Here is a 12912-nt window from a genome sequence, read left to right as displayed (position 1 = left end):
TAATTTATTCAGAAATTGCCTCTGTGCAAATTGATTAATATCAGTTATCTGGCAACATTACCAAACAGGCATTCAATACGTTGAGAAAACATATCTGGTCCAAACAGTTTTTTAAAATGATGAGTGTTACCTTGTGTGCCTTCCTCTCTTAGCACACAAACTGGAATTTGCCAGAATATGGATGGGGAAAATTTTTGCATTTGATCACAAGGTTGACCTTTTCTGTTACTAAGCTGCAGAAAGAAGAAAGGTGGTTTGTTGTTCTATAAAGTACTTTTGCTGGAAGTATTATTATAATAGATATAGTGGGGAATGGAGCACGGAGTTTGTAGTGCCTAATGTATTTATTTTTGCCTGTTATGACTTTAAATTTTATTTACTACCTGTTTATGCTCTTTTACTTGTTCTTATCAAAAGGACAATGAAGGCCAATCAAATTTTACAACAGATTCTACCATAGATGGCTGGTTGCAATATTAAATGGGAGGGACAAAATCTAATATCTCTCATTAGCCTGATAAAGAAGTGATTACAGTTGAGCAGTGCATTATTATTGTGCACTTGTTAATGGCACAATAAAAATAACATGGCACAAACTATTACACAATCACATTTTAAGGCAAATAGCAGCTGCATTCGTGATTTCAATGTTTTTTAAGCAATTCCTTCGAATGCCAGAAATTTTGATTATTTCACTCAGTGTGATCACCTGACAGTGTGACACCGTATAGACTGAATGAATCTACAGCCTGAGCTAGACAATATTCAGCGCCTGCTTCATTTCTTCATACCAGTCTGCATTTTTATAATGACTGCTGGTGGTACTGTTTCACTTGATCTGACAAAAATCCACAATAGTCCACTTTAAGATGTTTGTTAACAGCAAATAATCTTTTCAGGATGCCAAACATAAAAGACATCAATATAAATTTTCATCTTTGAAAGACAGCAGGGCTTATCCTTGCTAGCCCATGTATACCAACCACCCCGTATATAACACTAGCATATATTATATATCTATACGTCTGTACATATAGTGGTACAATCCTATACCACTGACACTAAAAAACTGTGCATATTAGCAGTCTAACAATGCTAGGCTTGCCCCGTCTTATTTCTACTAAGAACTTGCGTATGAGTGAACAATAATCAACTGTACTTCAGCACAAAGAGACTGGAAAAAGATATTTCTAGCATCTCCGTTTGTGAACAGAGGATTTACCTGTTCTACATTGAAACTGCTCATAAAAGCAAACAAAAGCAACCAGTATGTTAGACATGAATAAGACACATGCACACACAGACAGACGTCTTCAGACAGTCACACACTCACCACAGTGAATTGTCTCGAAGACTGTGACTATGCTGTCACTCTGTGACATCCTAAACACAATTATCTATTCATGAGCTCACAATAGTATGTTTCATTCATGGCGTAATGGCTGCTGTGACATACTGTCGTACAGAAATGGTTTTCCAGTTTACTCTGAGAGCCTCTCAGGTGTTCCCAGGAAATCAAATACCAGAGAGGCCTGCACAATTCACAAAGATATAAAGGCAACATTTACAACAGGAATGTGTTCTGTGTCTAGCTTTCAGAGCTAAATGAAATCTCATTCAGACAAATATCTTGTGAAGAGCATAATACTTATAAAATATGATTTTTATTCCCTTTCTCCATACATAAAGGTGTGTTACTGTAGGTAATAGGCATGTAATGATACATTGTGACAATAAATTGTCATACAAATGTATGACTATTCAAATCAATGGAAAAATATTATTATTATTATTATTATTATTATTAGGGTGGGTAATCGCTTAGTTTTTCCTAGCTGTAATTGCATTGTTTAGACAGCAGAAGGTACAACAGCTGGAATGCACATGACTTCACACTAAGCAGACGTAACACAGCTCTAATGTCATTAAAACACACACATACACACAAAATCAGATCTCCAGCGGGAAATAGCTGTTGTGGGATTGACTGTACAAATAGATGAGAAATCAGAGCTCTATTTTTTAATAGATTGCCAAAAGCTAAAGATAAGCAAATGGAGGTAGTACAAATTTTCATAAATGTTTTTAAGAAATGGCCTATTTGTTATTAACATTTTCATTTTCAATAAAAGGAATATTTTAGTTAATAGGCTATTATATTTTACTCTAGCTTTAACAAATGTGGGCAAGTAATTATTGTTGGTTATTAAGAAAATGAAAAAAATTGTTTTTTTATTTAACAAAAGGAATATTTGATTTGATAAAGAGTAGGAAATCAGTGTTGCACTTTTTGATTTAAAAAAAAAAGTCATTACATTTTTCAAAAATATTGTAGGAAAATCAAATCATGAATCCAATATTGTGAATCGGATTAAATTGAATTGTGAATTGGGTGAATCATTACACGCCTATTAGGTGAGATCAGCTTTTTTTTTTTCCAAAATTAGGTGTCAAGACAGTTCAACTTTTGAATGATTCCTGCCCAAGTTCATGAAGCTCCACCCCCAGGAACAACAGTGGCCAGTAGTGTGTTTATAAAATGACTGACAGGAAGCACATCCAAACACAAACATACATTCTGGACCAGAAGTCAGGTTTCTAAGCACATTTTCTCAGTGACTTAATACACCATTGCTAAGGCCACGACTTAATGCTTTTTTTTTTTTTTTAATCGTTCTACATTCATGTGTCTTCCAGGAGTTTTTTGTACAGGTTTTGTACTATTGCACCTTTAACACATTTTCTGTCCATGATGACATTTGGTTGTTCATTTAAAATTAACCCCTAGCTTCCTTTACATGTAAATGAAAACTATATGTCCTTGCAAACTTGGTCTAGTGTTGCGTGAATGATTCATTTCTTTCAACTACATCAAACTGTGGCATTTAACAGTTAATTACTAAACCAAGAGGAAAACATCACACAACATAGTTAAAGATCACCAACAATCTACACTTGAAAAGGTATCATTTATGATCACATACAGTGCTTTTCAGAACAAAAACATATAAATAGGCAACCAAAAATGTACAAGTCACAAAAAAATGAGTAATAGACAGTACAATTTTATCTGATGCAACCCTATGTCTGCTGGAAAAAGTGCCAGAAATGTACATAAAGAATAATATTCTTTAAAAAATGATATTTGTGGACAACTCCCTTGTTGACTCACTTGTCAAGGGAAATTCAGTGTTTTTACATAATTCCATTGACAGATGTTCAACTCTATACAGGTGAATATGGATCTTCAGACATACACATACTATTTTTCACATTATCTTGTTTGTGGATTTTGACCTAGGACTATTTCTTGAGGGGCCCTGACATCTTGCGCAGGCCCTTCATCCGATAAAGTAACCCGTTGATAAAATCCTGTGAGGACAAAGAGACAGAGTATAAAAAAAAATCTCATTTTCCCTTCAGAACTAAGAAAACTATGATAACTAATAGTGTGAAGATATACACTGTACCTCTTTTGGCTTCCCACATTCTTGCAAAAGCTCCTGGTGAGGAAAAAAAAAGATAATTATTCTTACACTATTAAGTTGTACAACCACTTTAGCCCAGCTTCCTGAGTGATTAGCTCAGCTTACAGAACAAGCTTTTAAGATTTCCTTCTGACATTCATATATAAGATGTATTTGTCCTGCATTTTTTTGGGGTGCAGTTTCTGTAGTTGATTCAGAATTACATCATGATTTTAGTCCTACTGTACAAAATGGTACTTCTGAATTCTCCAGCCCTTTTAATGCAGAATTAATTCCTGATTCGCAAAACATTATGCACTTCCAAATTTGTAGTTTAATGGAATTAAATGCTAATATTCTACAGTAACTGAGCTGTAAAAAGAAGTGTGTTTTTGTTGTTGTTTTTACTCAGTAATAGTCTGGATGACCACCATGCACACTGAATATCACCTGGATAACTACTGGTTATGCAGAGACCTTTCAACAGTCATAAAGTGACATATGATACAGCATTTGCAATAAACACCATTGTCACACAGCCATCTTTCCCTGGTGCATTCTCACCTAGTCGCCAGGGAAAGAGGCACTAGGTCCAAGGCAGTTCTGAATTACAAGGAAACATGGCGGTTATCCAGGGTTCATGAAGCCACAGTTATGCCTACCTAGTGTCCTATTTCATGTCTTCTAACCAACTCGCATGGATAACTTATGCCAGAAATGTCGTGACGAATGGAAATGAGCTGAGGACTAATTAGAAAGGTGATCAGAGAGGACTACTGCACTCACAAACATGCTAACCCCCAGGTGGCAGAAGCATCGACTTTCAGTAGTAATACACCTCTGATTAACATCCGTAAGGAGGAGACGTTCCTCATAGTAGAACATCATTGTGCTTAGACAAATGAGAACCTTATACCTTGTAAGTGGTTAGCACGGTCGCCTCACAGCAAGAAGGTTCTGGGTTCAAGGCCAGCGGGGGCCTTTCTGTGTGGAGTTTGCATGCTCTCCACATGTCTGTGTGGGTTTCCTCTGGGTGCTCCAGTTTCCCCCACAGTCCAAAGACATGTGGTTAGGTTAATATGGGATGGCCTTGGGCTGAGGTGCCCTTGAGCAAGGCACCTGACTCCCAACTGGTCCCCGGGCGCTGTTAGCATGGCTGCCCACTGCTCTGGGTATGCGTGTGTGCTCATTGCTCACGTGTGTGTGCATGTCTGTGTTCACTACTTCAGATGGGTTAAATGCAGAGAGGAATTTCACAAGTGTGTGATGAATAAAGTTGTGCTTTCTTTCCAAGACAGATGAACAGTTGGTCATAGGTCATGGATGGCCGCTGTCTTGTCTGGTATGTGGGTTTTCCTTCATAAAACACTGATAGGTCATTTCACTGATTCACAAAAATGGGTGAAATGACCTCACAGATTCAGATCACACTGATGGTCCATTTGGCTATGCTAGATTCATGATAGTTAATTAAAGAAAAGAATCACATGTTGTCTTGTGCGTTTCTCATACTGTACGTTATACGACACTGTACTGTACTATGCTAGTGTGTCATACTATACTATACTCTCAGAAAACAAAGTACACGATTGTACCTTTAGGGGTACAATGGCTTGTCACTGGGGCAGTACCCTCTCAGGTACTTACTGCTGTGTCCAAAATCACTCCCTACTCACTATAAAATCTACCATGGTTTACTATGGTTTTACCATGGTTTTTATGTAGTAACCATGATTCTACCATGGTATTTCATGGTTATTCTAAGTACTATGAACCAACCATAGTATTACTGTGGTTCATCCGTGGTAGTAACCATGGTTCTACTATGGTATTTCATGGTGATTCTAAGTACTATGAACCCACCATAGTATTACTATGGTTCATCCATGGTAATAACCATGGTTCTACTATGGTATTTCATGGTGATTCTAAGTACTATGAACCAACCATAGTATTACTATGGTTCATCCATGGTAGTAACCATGGTTCTACTATGGTATTTCATGGTGATTCTAAGTACTATGAACCAACCATAGCATTACTGTAGTACTGCAGTAGCTGTGGTAGCATCATAGTTGTATGTGTAATAGGTCATAGTAACTACGAAATTAGTTTAAAAAGGGATAGTATGGTTTTTAAAAGGATGCACTAACTGTAGTATTACCATGCTTTCGTCCAACAGTCAATACTGTAGAGAAGGATCTCGATTAACAGCCCAGATACATTAACATTTACTTAGAACCTAAAAATTGAAGTGAACATTGAGGTAAAATGCACCATGGTTTTCATGGTTACACAAAAAAACATGAAAACCATGAATAACTATAAACCATGGTAAAACCATGGTTAGTTTTCATAGTAAAACCATGGTTAATTTAGTGGACTATATAGTGATTTCGCCATTTTGTAGTGCTGTCCGAATGTATAGTGAGAATTATTACACCTTATATAGTGGACTTACAGTATCCCACAATGCATCATGAAAAGTAGTGTACAACCAATGGTCACTAACCAAGCAATATATGCCATCATGCATTGTGGTCGTGCCGAAAGAATGGCAATAATATTGCAGTGTGTTGGGGGTGAATGGACAGAGGAAGAAACACATTATAAACGGACATTCAAGTACAATTAAAAATAGTAAGAGAATAGAAAATAAGTTAAAATAGAATAAGACTGATAACATACAAGAATAAAAGTTATAGGTGTAGAGCGAGGAATTCACCAAAAGCCTCAAATATGATTTAATAAAAGGCAGCGGCAAAGAAGAAAGTATTCAGCCTTGATTTATAAGAACTGAAAGATACAGCAGACACAAAATACTTTGTATTTATTAATGTAGGAAATATGCTCAGTATAATATGTATTTATCACAAAAATACACGCATGTATTTATTATTTTGAAAACCCACCAGCCGACTGATCTGGCACACTTTAATTGTGCAACAGTAATGACGTAAATAACGGTGTGGCGGAGTAGTGTCCGAAAGCATTTTTTTCCCTTTTTTTCCATTTTACCAATGAGCTCACTATATAGACCCTTTTCAGTCACGTGACCTTCGTAAACGCGACCACCATTTTGGACATGTAGCGGACTTCGGCTCGAATTGGTTTGAATGCGAGGAAGGCGACAAACGGAGAACATACAAGAAAAAGGAGCGAGATGCAGAAAACACCTTCGCTATCCAGCGACGTAGGGCATTTACAGGGCGAGCAGAGGGAGAAATAACAACAGTAACGACATATTAGCAACACCGTACAGAAATAACGGTTTATGGCACAGACCCTTTCGGTTCTCGCTCATCTAGCTGCTACAATGACTGCTTAGACTGCAACAATAATACCTAACACACATTTAAGTATCCGTCGTAAAGACGTGAAACTCGTCGAGTGACGAGTGTGTTCATTGATAAGCTAACACAATCTAAAAGTAGACATACCATCACACTGCCCTGGCGCTGTGTACAGTTTACCTTCTATGGTTTGTGCGCTCACTATTTGCCATTACTTTCTCCAACCGTTGTTACAGATTACAGGGAACGGCCTGGATTTAAGAGACAAATACATGCTCCTATTGTTTTGAACACTTATTTGTAGGCAGTGCTTAATTTGTAAAGTGGGAGGTCCCGGAGCGCAGAGGATGAGCAGCTCCGGTGCGGGAAAAAGAGGGGGGGAGGGGGGCGCGGCGCTGCGCTTCTGGGCATGTTTTATAACAACACTGCAAATTAAGTTCATCTGCAGATATTTTGTGGATGTCGTTTCATGAGAGAAATCACCAACAAGACAGATATCAAAATCAGACATTAACACTAAATAAACTTGCATTTTTTATTTAATTATTTGTTTGTTTGTTTTTTGTTACATAGTCAAAAGAGGTGTCGGATCACCGGATCCAGTGTAAATAGCTGCCGGAGCCAACGCCCGAGGTTCCGTCAAATTTGAGGCTCCCCTCAAATTAAGCGCTGTTTGTAGGACACTGCCTCTGATCTGTCCTACAGTCTACCAACAGCAAAGGAACACAACGCTAGCTAATGTCGTTAGCTAATAGCCACTACAGAAGAACAAAGAGGTTACAATGGGTTATTTTAGCCTATTTGGTTACACACTCGCCCCCACAGAATGTTAACAGCAATGTAATGCCTTTTCTGGCTAATTTTATTCGTCTTACCTCCAACAAAGTGGTCACTACACAAGCATTGGTATGCCGAGGGCTGCCAATCTTTCCTGTTTATGTCCGCTATCCATCTACCGGGATCCGATAAAATGATAAACCTTGCCTTGTTTGTTGATGGTTACTACATCCAGGTGCACAACAATATAGTGGCATGATGGAAGTCTTGCTGAAAACAAACACTTTCTTTGCTGCCGTTCCTCAATGTTGGCTGTGGTAAACTACTGGTAGTACACGTCCAAAATGGCGGCCGCGTTTGTCGTGACATCACGTGAAAAGGGTCCATAGTCCTTTATATAGAATTCCCTAGCGAGTGAGTAGGGAGTAGTGAATGAGTGAGTGATTTCGGACACAGCATATTTGTACCTCTTACATACTGATTGGGAACATATATGTACCTTTTTGTCCTTAAAAAGGTACACATAGTTACCTTGAAGTCCAATAATGAGCCCTGGGGGGTACATTAGTGTAGAATGTACCTTGGGGGACAGAAGTGGTCTCCTACTGTACCCCTGTTTCTGACAGTGTATACTCATATTGCCTTCCCAACAAGGTTTTAAACTGATAGTACTCTTAGTCCATAGGCTCCAGCTTGCCCGCGACCCTGTAGGACAGGATAAGTGGCTACAGATAATGGATGGATGGATGGATGGATGGATGGATGGATGGATGGATGGATACTCTTAGTCCATGACTTAGTGCATCAGTATCAGGATGTATTTATTGATAGAGACTTTAAATAACTTAAGTAAATCGTTCTGGATATGGGTCTCTTCCAAATGCCGTAAATGTAAATGATTCTGAAACCTGCGCTCTCCCATCCAGGGCATCTTTGGCAACAGGTCCAAAGTGCAACCCCAGTACACAAGGTAGATTACCTAAAGTTTGTTTGTACATGAGGCCTATGGCAGAGGGATTGTCCTAACCACACCTGACGCCGTGCATAAACCAGGTTGGTGGAAAGTCACCCAAAAGCAAGCCCTAGGTGGTCTACTGCTTGAAGCAACATGTCAATCAGCTCCCTTCTAGAGGGATCCACTTCTGTACATTTGAATGATTGCTTGAACCAGCTAGAACATACAATACATTGTTTGGGTACAGGTGAACTGTATGTCTAAATCCCAATAAAATCTCAGTGAAATCTTTGCACTGTGGCATTGTGAATTTTGCTGTGACTGGTGTTGTGAATGATTGATTTTAGTGATGTAGGATAAAAGTGACTGCCCCAGCTGGTTTAGTACCTGTCAATGGTGCAGACAAGATATTCAAGGCCGACCCAGACCCATCAGCTTCACTGAAACCCAAATATCTCACCAGAAGCTTCTCTGGTATTTCTCTGCTCTTTTTCAGTTCCTTTTGATTAATATGATTTGCAAGGTTTTTTTTATCTTCAGTTTGGTCTAGTAGAGTAAAATGACTAGAGTAAAATTCATCAGTGTGGTCCTGTTCAAGTTACTGACTTGGTCTGATTGTACGTTTGGTCCCAAAAATTTAAATCAGTTATTTCAGTTTGGATGATTTGTCAGACTGGAAGTGAAAGTGGAAGTGTTGCCTTTTGAGTCTGGTTCCTCTCGAGGTTTCTTCCTCATGTCGTCTGAGGGAGTTTTTCCTTGCCACCGTCGCCACAGGCTTGCTCATTGGGGATAGATTAGGGATAAAATTAGCTCATGTTTTAAGTCGTTCAAATTCTGTAAAGCTGCTTTGCGACAATGTTTATTGTTAAAAGCGCTGTACAAATAAACTTGATTTGATTTGAAGTGAAAGACCATTGTGTGTCGAGGCGTGGTGTTTAAGAGCATTTAAACATTGCTTTTTGCTTTTTGACACCACAGTATTCATTCTGCTTCTGTAGTTAGCAGTCACATCATCAATAAGACAATCAAGCCAGTTTCACATGGAGCCATTCCAATTCTCTCAATTCTCTCAATATTTCAGTAAAGCTTCTCTGTGACAATGTCCATTTTTAAAAGTGCTATGCAAATAAAATGTGATTGAAATTAATCAAATTCTCTACCATGTTAAACTTCACTCTATTTATAGTTAAATGTGGCTCCATGAAACCACGAGCTTGTTTCAGACATGAGATGGTAATTTTTGGTAGATTTTCCTCTCATACTCCTTTGAGACCCCAGTGTTGACATGAGAACATCACATTTTCTCCCAGCTATGCATGCATACAATGCCTTCAGAAAGTATTCACCCCCTAGTGATTATTTTTCTTTTCACTCTATTGAAACATCATATTTATGCATATTAGGATGGGATTTTTTGTGCTCATGTTGAAGTGACTCTTTACAGAAATAAAATTATGTCCTCAGTATTGCTTAAAAATGCATAATTGATACAGTTGAGCGCCGTTATAATACGGATCGCTATTATACAAACACCACTGTCACATGGTCAGCTCATGGCTCCCAAAATTTAAATTTAACTTTATGCAACTGCATTCAAGAACTCAGCAGTCTCAGACTTGGAAGAAAAGTTACTTGAAAATGCGTTAAGATGGTTTGAATGCAAAGGTACTTCTGTGGTGAACGTCACACAGCTACGAAATCTGCTTCATTTCATCTGACTACAGGCCTGCACGAGATTTCAGCAAATGAAAGTTACAGACTTTTTCAGTAAAACCAAGGACCAAAATGTGCTGTGTTACGCGCTATGCCTAAACTGTGCTTGTTTCACAATAATCATTGTTCCATTCTTTGAACACTTCTCGTTTACTTATTATATGCATATAATTATTACATGATTATCCATATTCTTCTCACTGCTATTGTAGTTTTATAATGACTTGTAATTAACTTGGCGGTGCTACAACACTGTACAGAATTATGCTTACAATTGTTTAGAGCAGGCCAAAACTTGTATTTTTAATACCTTGCAATGCAAGCACAGGATGTCGCTATAGAAAAAACGAGTTTTTAAAGTATCCCCTTTCTTTTAACAGACTAAATTAGAACTAGTCTGTTTATTTCAAATCTACAGTGCCTTGCAAAAGTATTCATCCCCCTTGGTGTTTGTCCTGTTTTGTTGCATTACAAGCTGGAATTAAAATGGATTTTGGGGGGTGGGGGGTGTTAGAACCATTTGATTTACACAACATGCCTACCACTTTAAAGGTTCAAATTGTTGTGTGGGTTTTTTGTTTGTTTGTTTGTTTGTTTGTTTGTTGGTGACACAAACAATAATAAGATGAAAAACAGAAATCTGGAGTGTGCATAAGTATTCACCCCCTTTCATATGAAACCCCTAAATAAGAGCTAGTAAAACCAGTTCATTTCATAAGTCACATAATTAGTTTATTAAGATCCACCTGTGTGCAATCAAAGTGTTACATGATCTATCACATGATGTCTGTATAAATCAACCTGTTCTGGAAGGACCCTGACTCTGCAACACTACTAAGCAAGCAACATGAAAACCAAGGAGCCTCCAAACAGGTCAGAGACAAAGTTGTGGAGAAGCATAGCTCAGGGTTGGGTTATAAAAAAATATCCCAAACTTTGAATATCCCACAGAGTACCATTAAATCCATTATAGCAAAATGGAAAAAATATGGCACCACTATAAACCTGACAAGAGAAGGCCACCCACCAAAACTCACAGACCAGGCAAGGAGGGCATTAATCAGAGATGCAACAAAGACACCAATGATAACACTGAGGGAGCTGCAAAGATCCACAGTGGAGATGGGAGTATCTGTCCATCGGACCACTTTAACCCATACACTCCACAGAGTGGGGCTTTATGGAAGAGTGGCCAGAAAAAAGTAATTGCTTAAAAAAAATCACGTTTGGAGTTTGCTCAACAGCATGTGGCAGACTCCCCAAACACATGGAAGAAGATTCTCTGGTGAAATGAGACAAAAATTGATCTTTTTGGCCATCATGGGAAATGCCATGTGTGGTGCAAACCCAACACCCTGAGAACACCACCCCTTCAATGAAGCATGGTGGTGGCAGCATCATGCTGTGGGGATGTTTTTCATCTGCATGTTAGGACTAGGACTGTTTTGGCCTCTAGAGGCCGCTGTTATTTCCTTTTCATGTCGTGTTTATTTTGGCCTCTAGAGGCCGCCACTGTTCCTGTGTTTTGTGTTTGTGTTAATTGCCTAATTATCTTCACCTGTGTCCTTAATTAGTTTGTCTATTTATACCCCTGAGTTCAGTCCTCTTGTCACGGAGTCTTTGTGCTGTTATGCTTATCTCCAGTTTCCTTTGTACTGTGTTTTTTGATCTTCTTAGCTTTTGAATTTTTGCACTTTGCTTTTCTTTTGGATTATACTCTTTGGTTTTTTTTTGTCTTTTGTTTTGCCCTGTATATAGTGTATATAGTTTAAATAAACCTTTTTGATTCTTTTTCTACTTCCGCCTCACGCCTCTGCATTTGAGTCATCCCCCTGGTGGCCTAGTGGGGGTTTGCTGGATTATCACACCAACGAACCAGGTTCGAATCCCAGCAAAACCCTAACAGAAAGACTCCGTCATGACCGACTCAGCAGAGGCTGCTTCAACTGTCTACCCGGCCAACCTTCAGGGAATTATGGCAGCTTTGACACGCTTCGGAGCGACCATGGACGCTCATGGACGTACGCTCACCAGCCAACGTGAGGCCCTCGCTCGCCACGAGGAACTGCTTCAGCAAATTGGGAAAACCCTGGCACAGCTGACATCTCTGCCTGCATCTCCTGCTCCTGATCCAGTTCCTGCTCCTGATCCAGCTCCCACTCCTGCTCCAGTGCCTCCTGCAATGCTGCCTTCTTCACCTCGCGAACCCAGCCTTCCTGCACCACAGAGGTATGACGGCAAGCACAGTGAGTGCCGAGAGTTCCTTACCCAGTGTCAACTCACCTTTGAGCTTCAGCCTACCACCTACACTACGGATCGCCGCAAGATTGCCTTTGTGATCACCTTATTAGCTGGTAAGGCGCGAGCCTGGGCTACTGCTATCTGGCAAAGACAGGGACCTGAGTGCTTTGATTTCCAGCTGTTTTCTGAAGAGATGCTTCGGGTCTTCGATCAGGCAGACATCAGTACCGACGCAGCCCGAAAGCTCATGTCCATCCGGCAAGGAGGAAGCGTCGCAGATTACGCCATCTCGTTCCGAACACTCGCAGCAGTAAGTGGATGGAACGAGACTGCCCTGGTGTCAGCCTTCCACCATGGTCTGTCTGACCCCATCAAGGACGGTCTGGCCTCTATTGGATGCCCAAGTGACCTCGAAACCCTCATCTCACATGCTATTCGTCTGGACAACAGGATGAGAGAACGCCAC

At 39.5% G+C, this 12912-nt stretch overlaps 1 protein-coding gene across 1 annotated transcript in view; it reads right to left on the bottom strand.

Annotated features, from left to right (window-relative positions):
- Nucleotides 1–3102: 3102 nt before the first annotated feature.
- Nucleotides 3103–12912, bottom strand: part of ppp1r14d (protein phosphatase 1 regulatory inhibitor subunit 14D) — a 49824-nt gene continuing 40014 nt past the window's right edge. Inside the window, exons 3-4 of the mRNA XM_060933988.1 lie at nucleotides 3471–3503; nucleotides 3103–3372 (exon numbers count right to left, since the gene is read on the bottom strand). Of these exons, the coding sequence (XP_060789971.1) occupies nucleotides 3304–3372; nucleotides 3471–3503 (102 nt within the window). The 3' untranslated portion in view covers nucleotides 3103–3303. The remainder of the gene's footprint in view (nucleotides 3373–3470; nucleotides 3504–12912) is intronic.

Source organism: Neoarius graeffei, chromosome 11, assembly GCF_027579695.1.
Source record: "Neoarius graeffei isolate fNeoGra1 chromosome 11, fNeoGra1.pri, whole genome shotgun sequence".
Taxonomy (NCBI): Eukaryota; Metazoa; Chordata; class Actinopteri; order Siluriformes; family Ariidae; genus Neoarius; species Neoarius graeffei.
The sequence above is the reverse complement of the archived record's forward strand: the minus strand, read 5'-3'. Positions and strand labels throughout refer to the sequence as shown.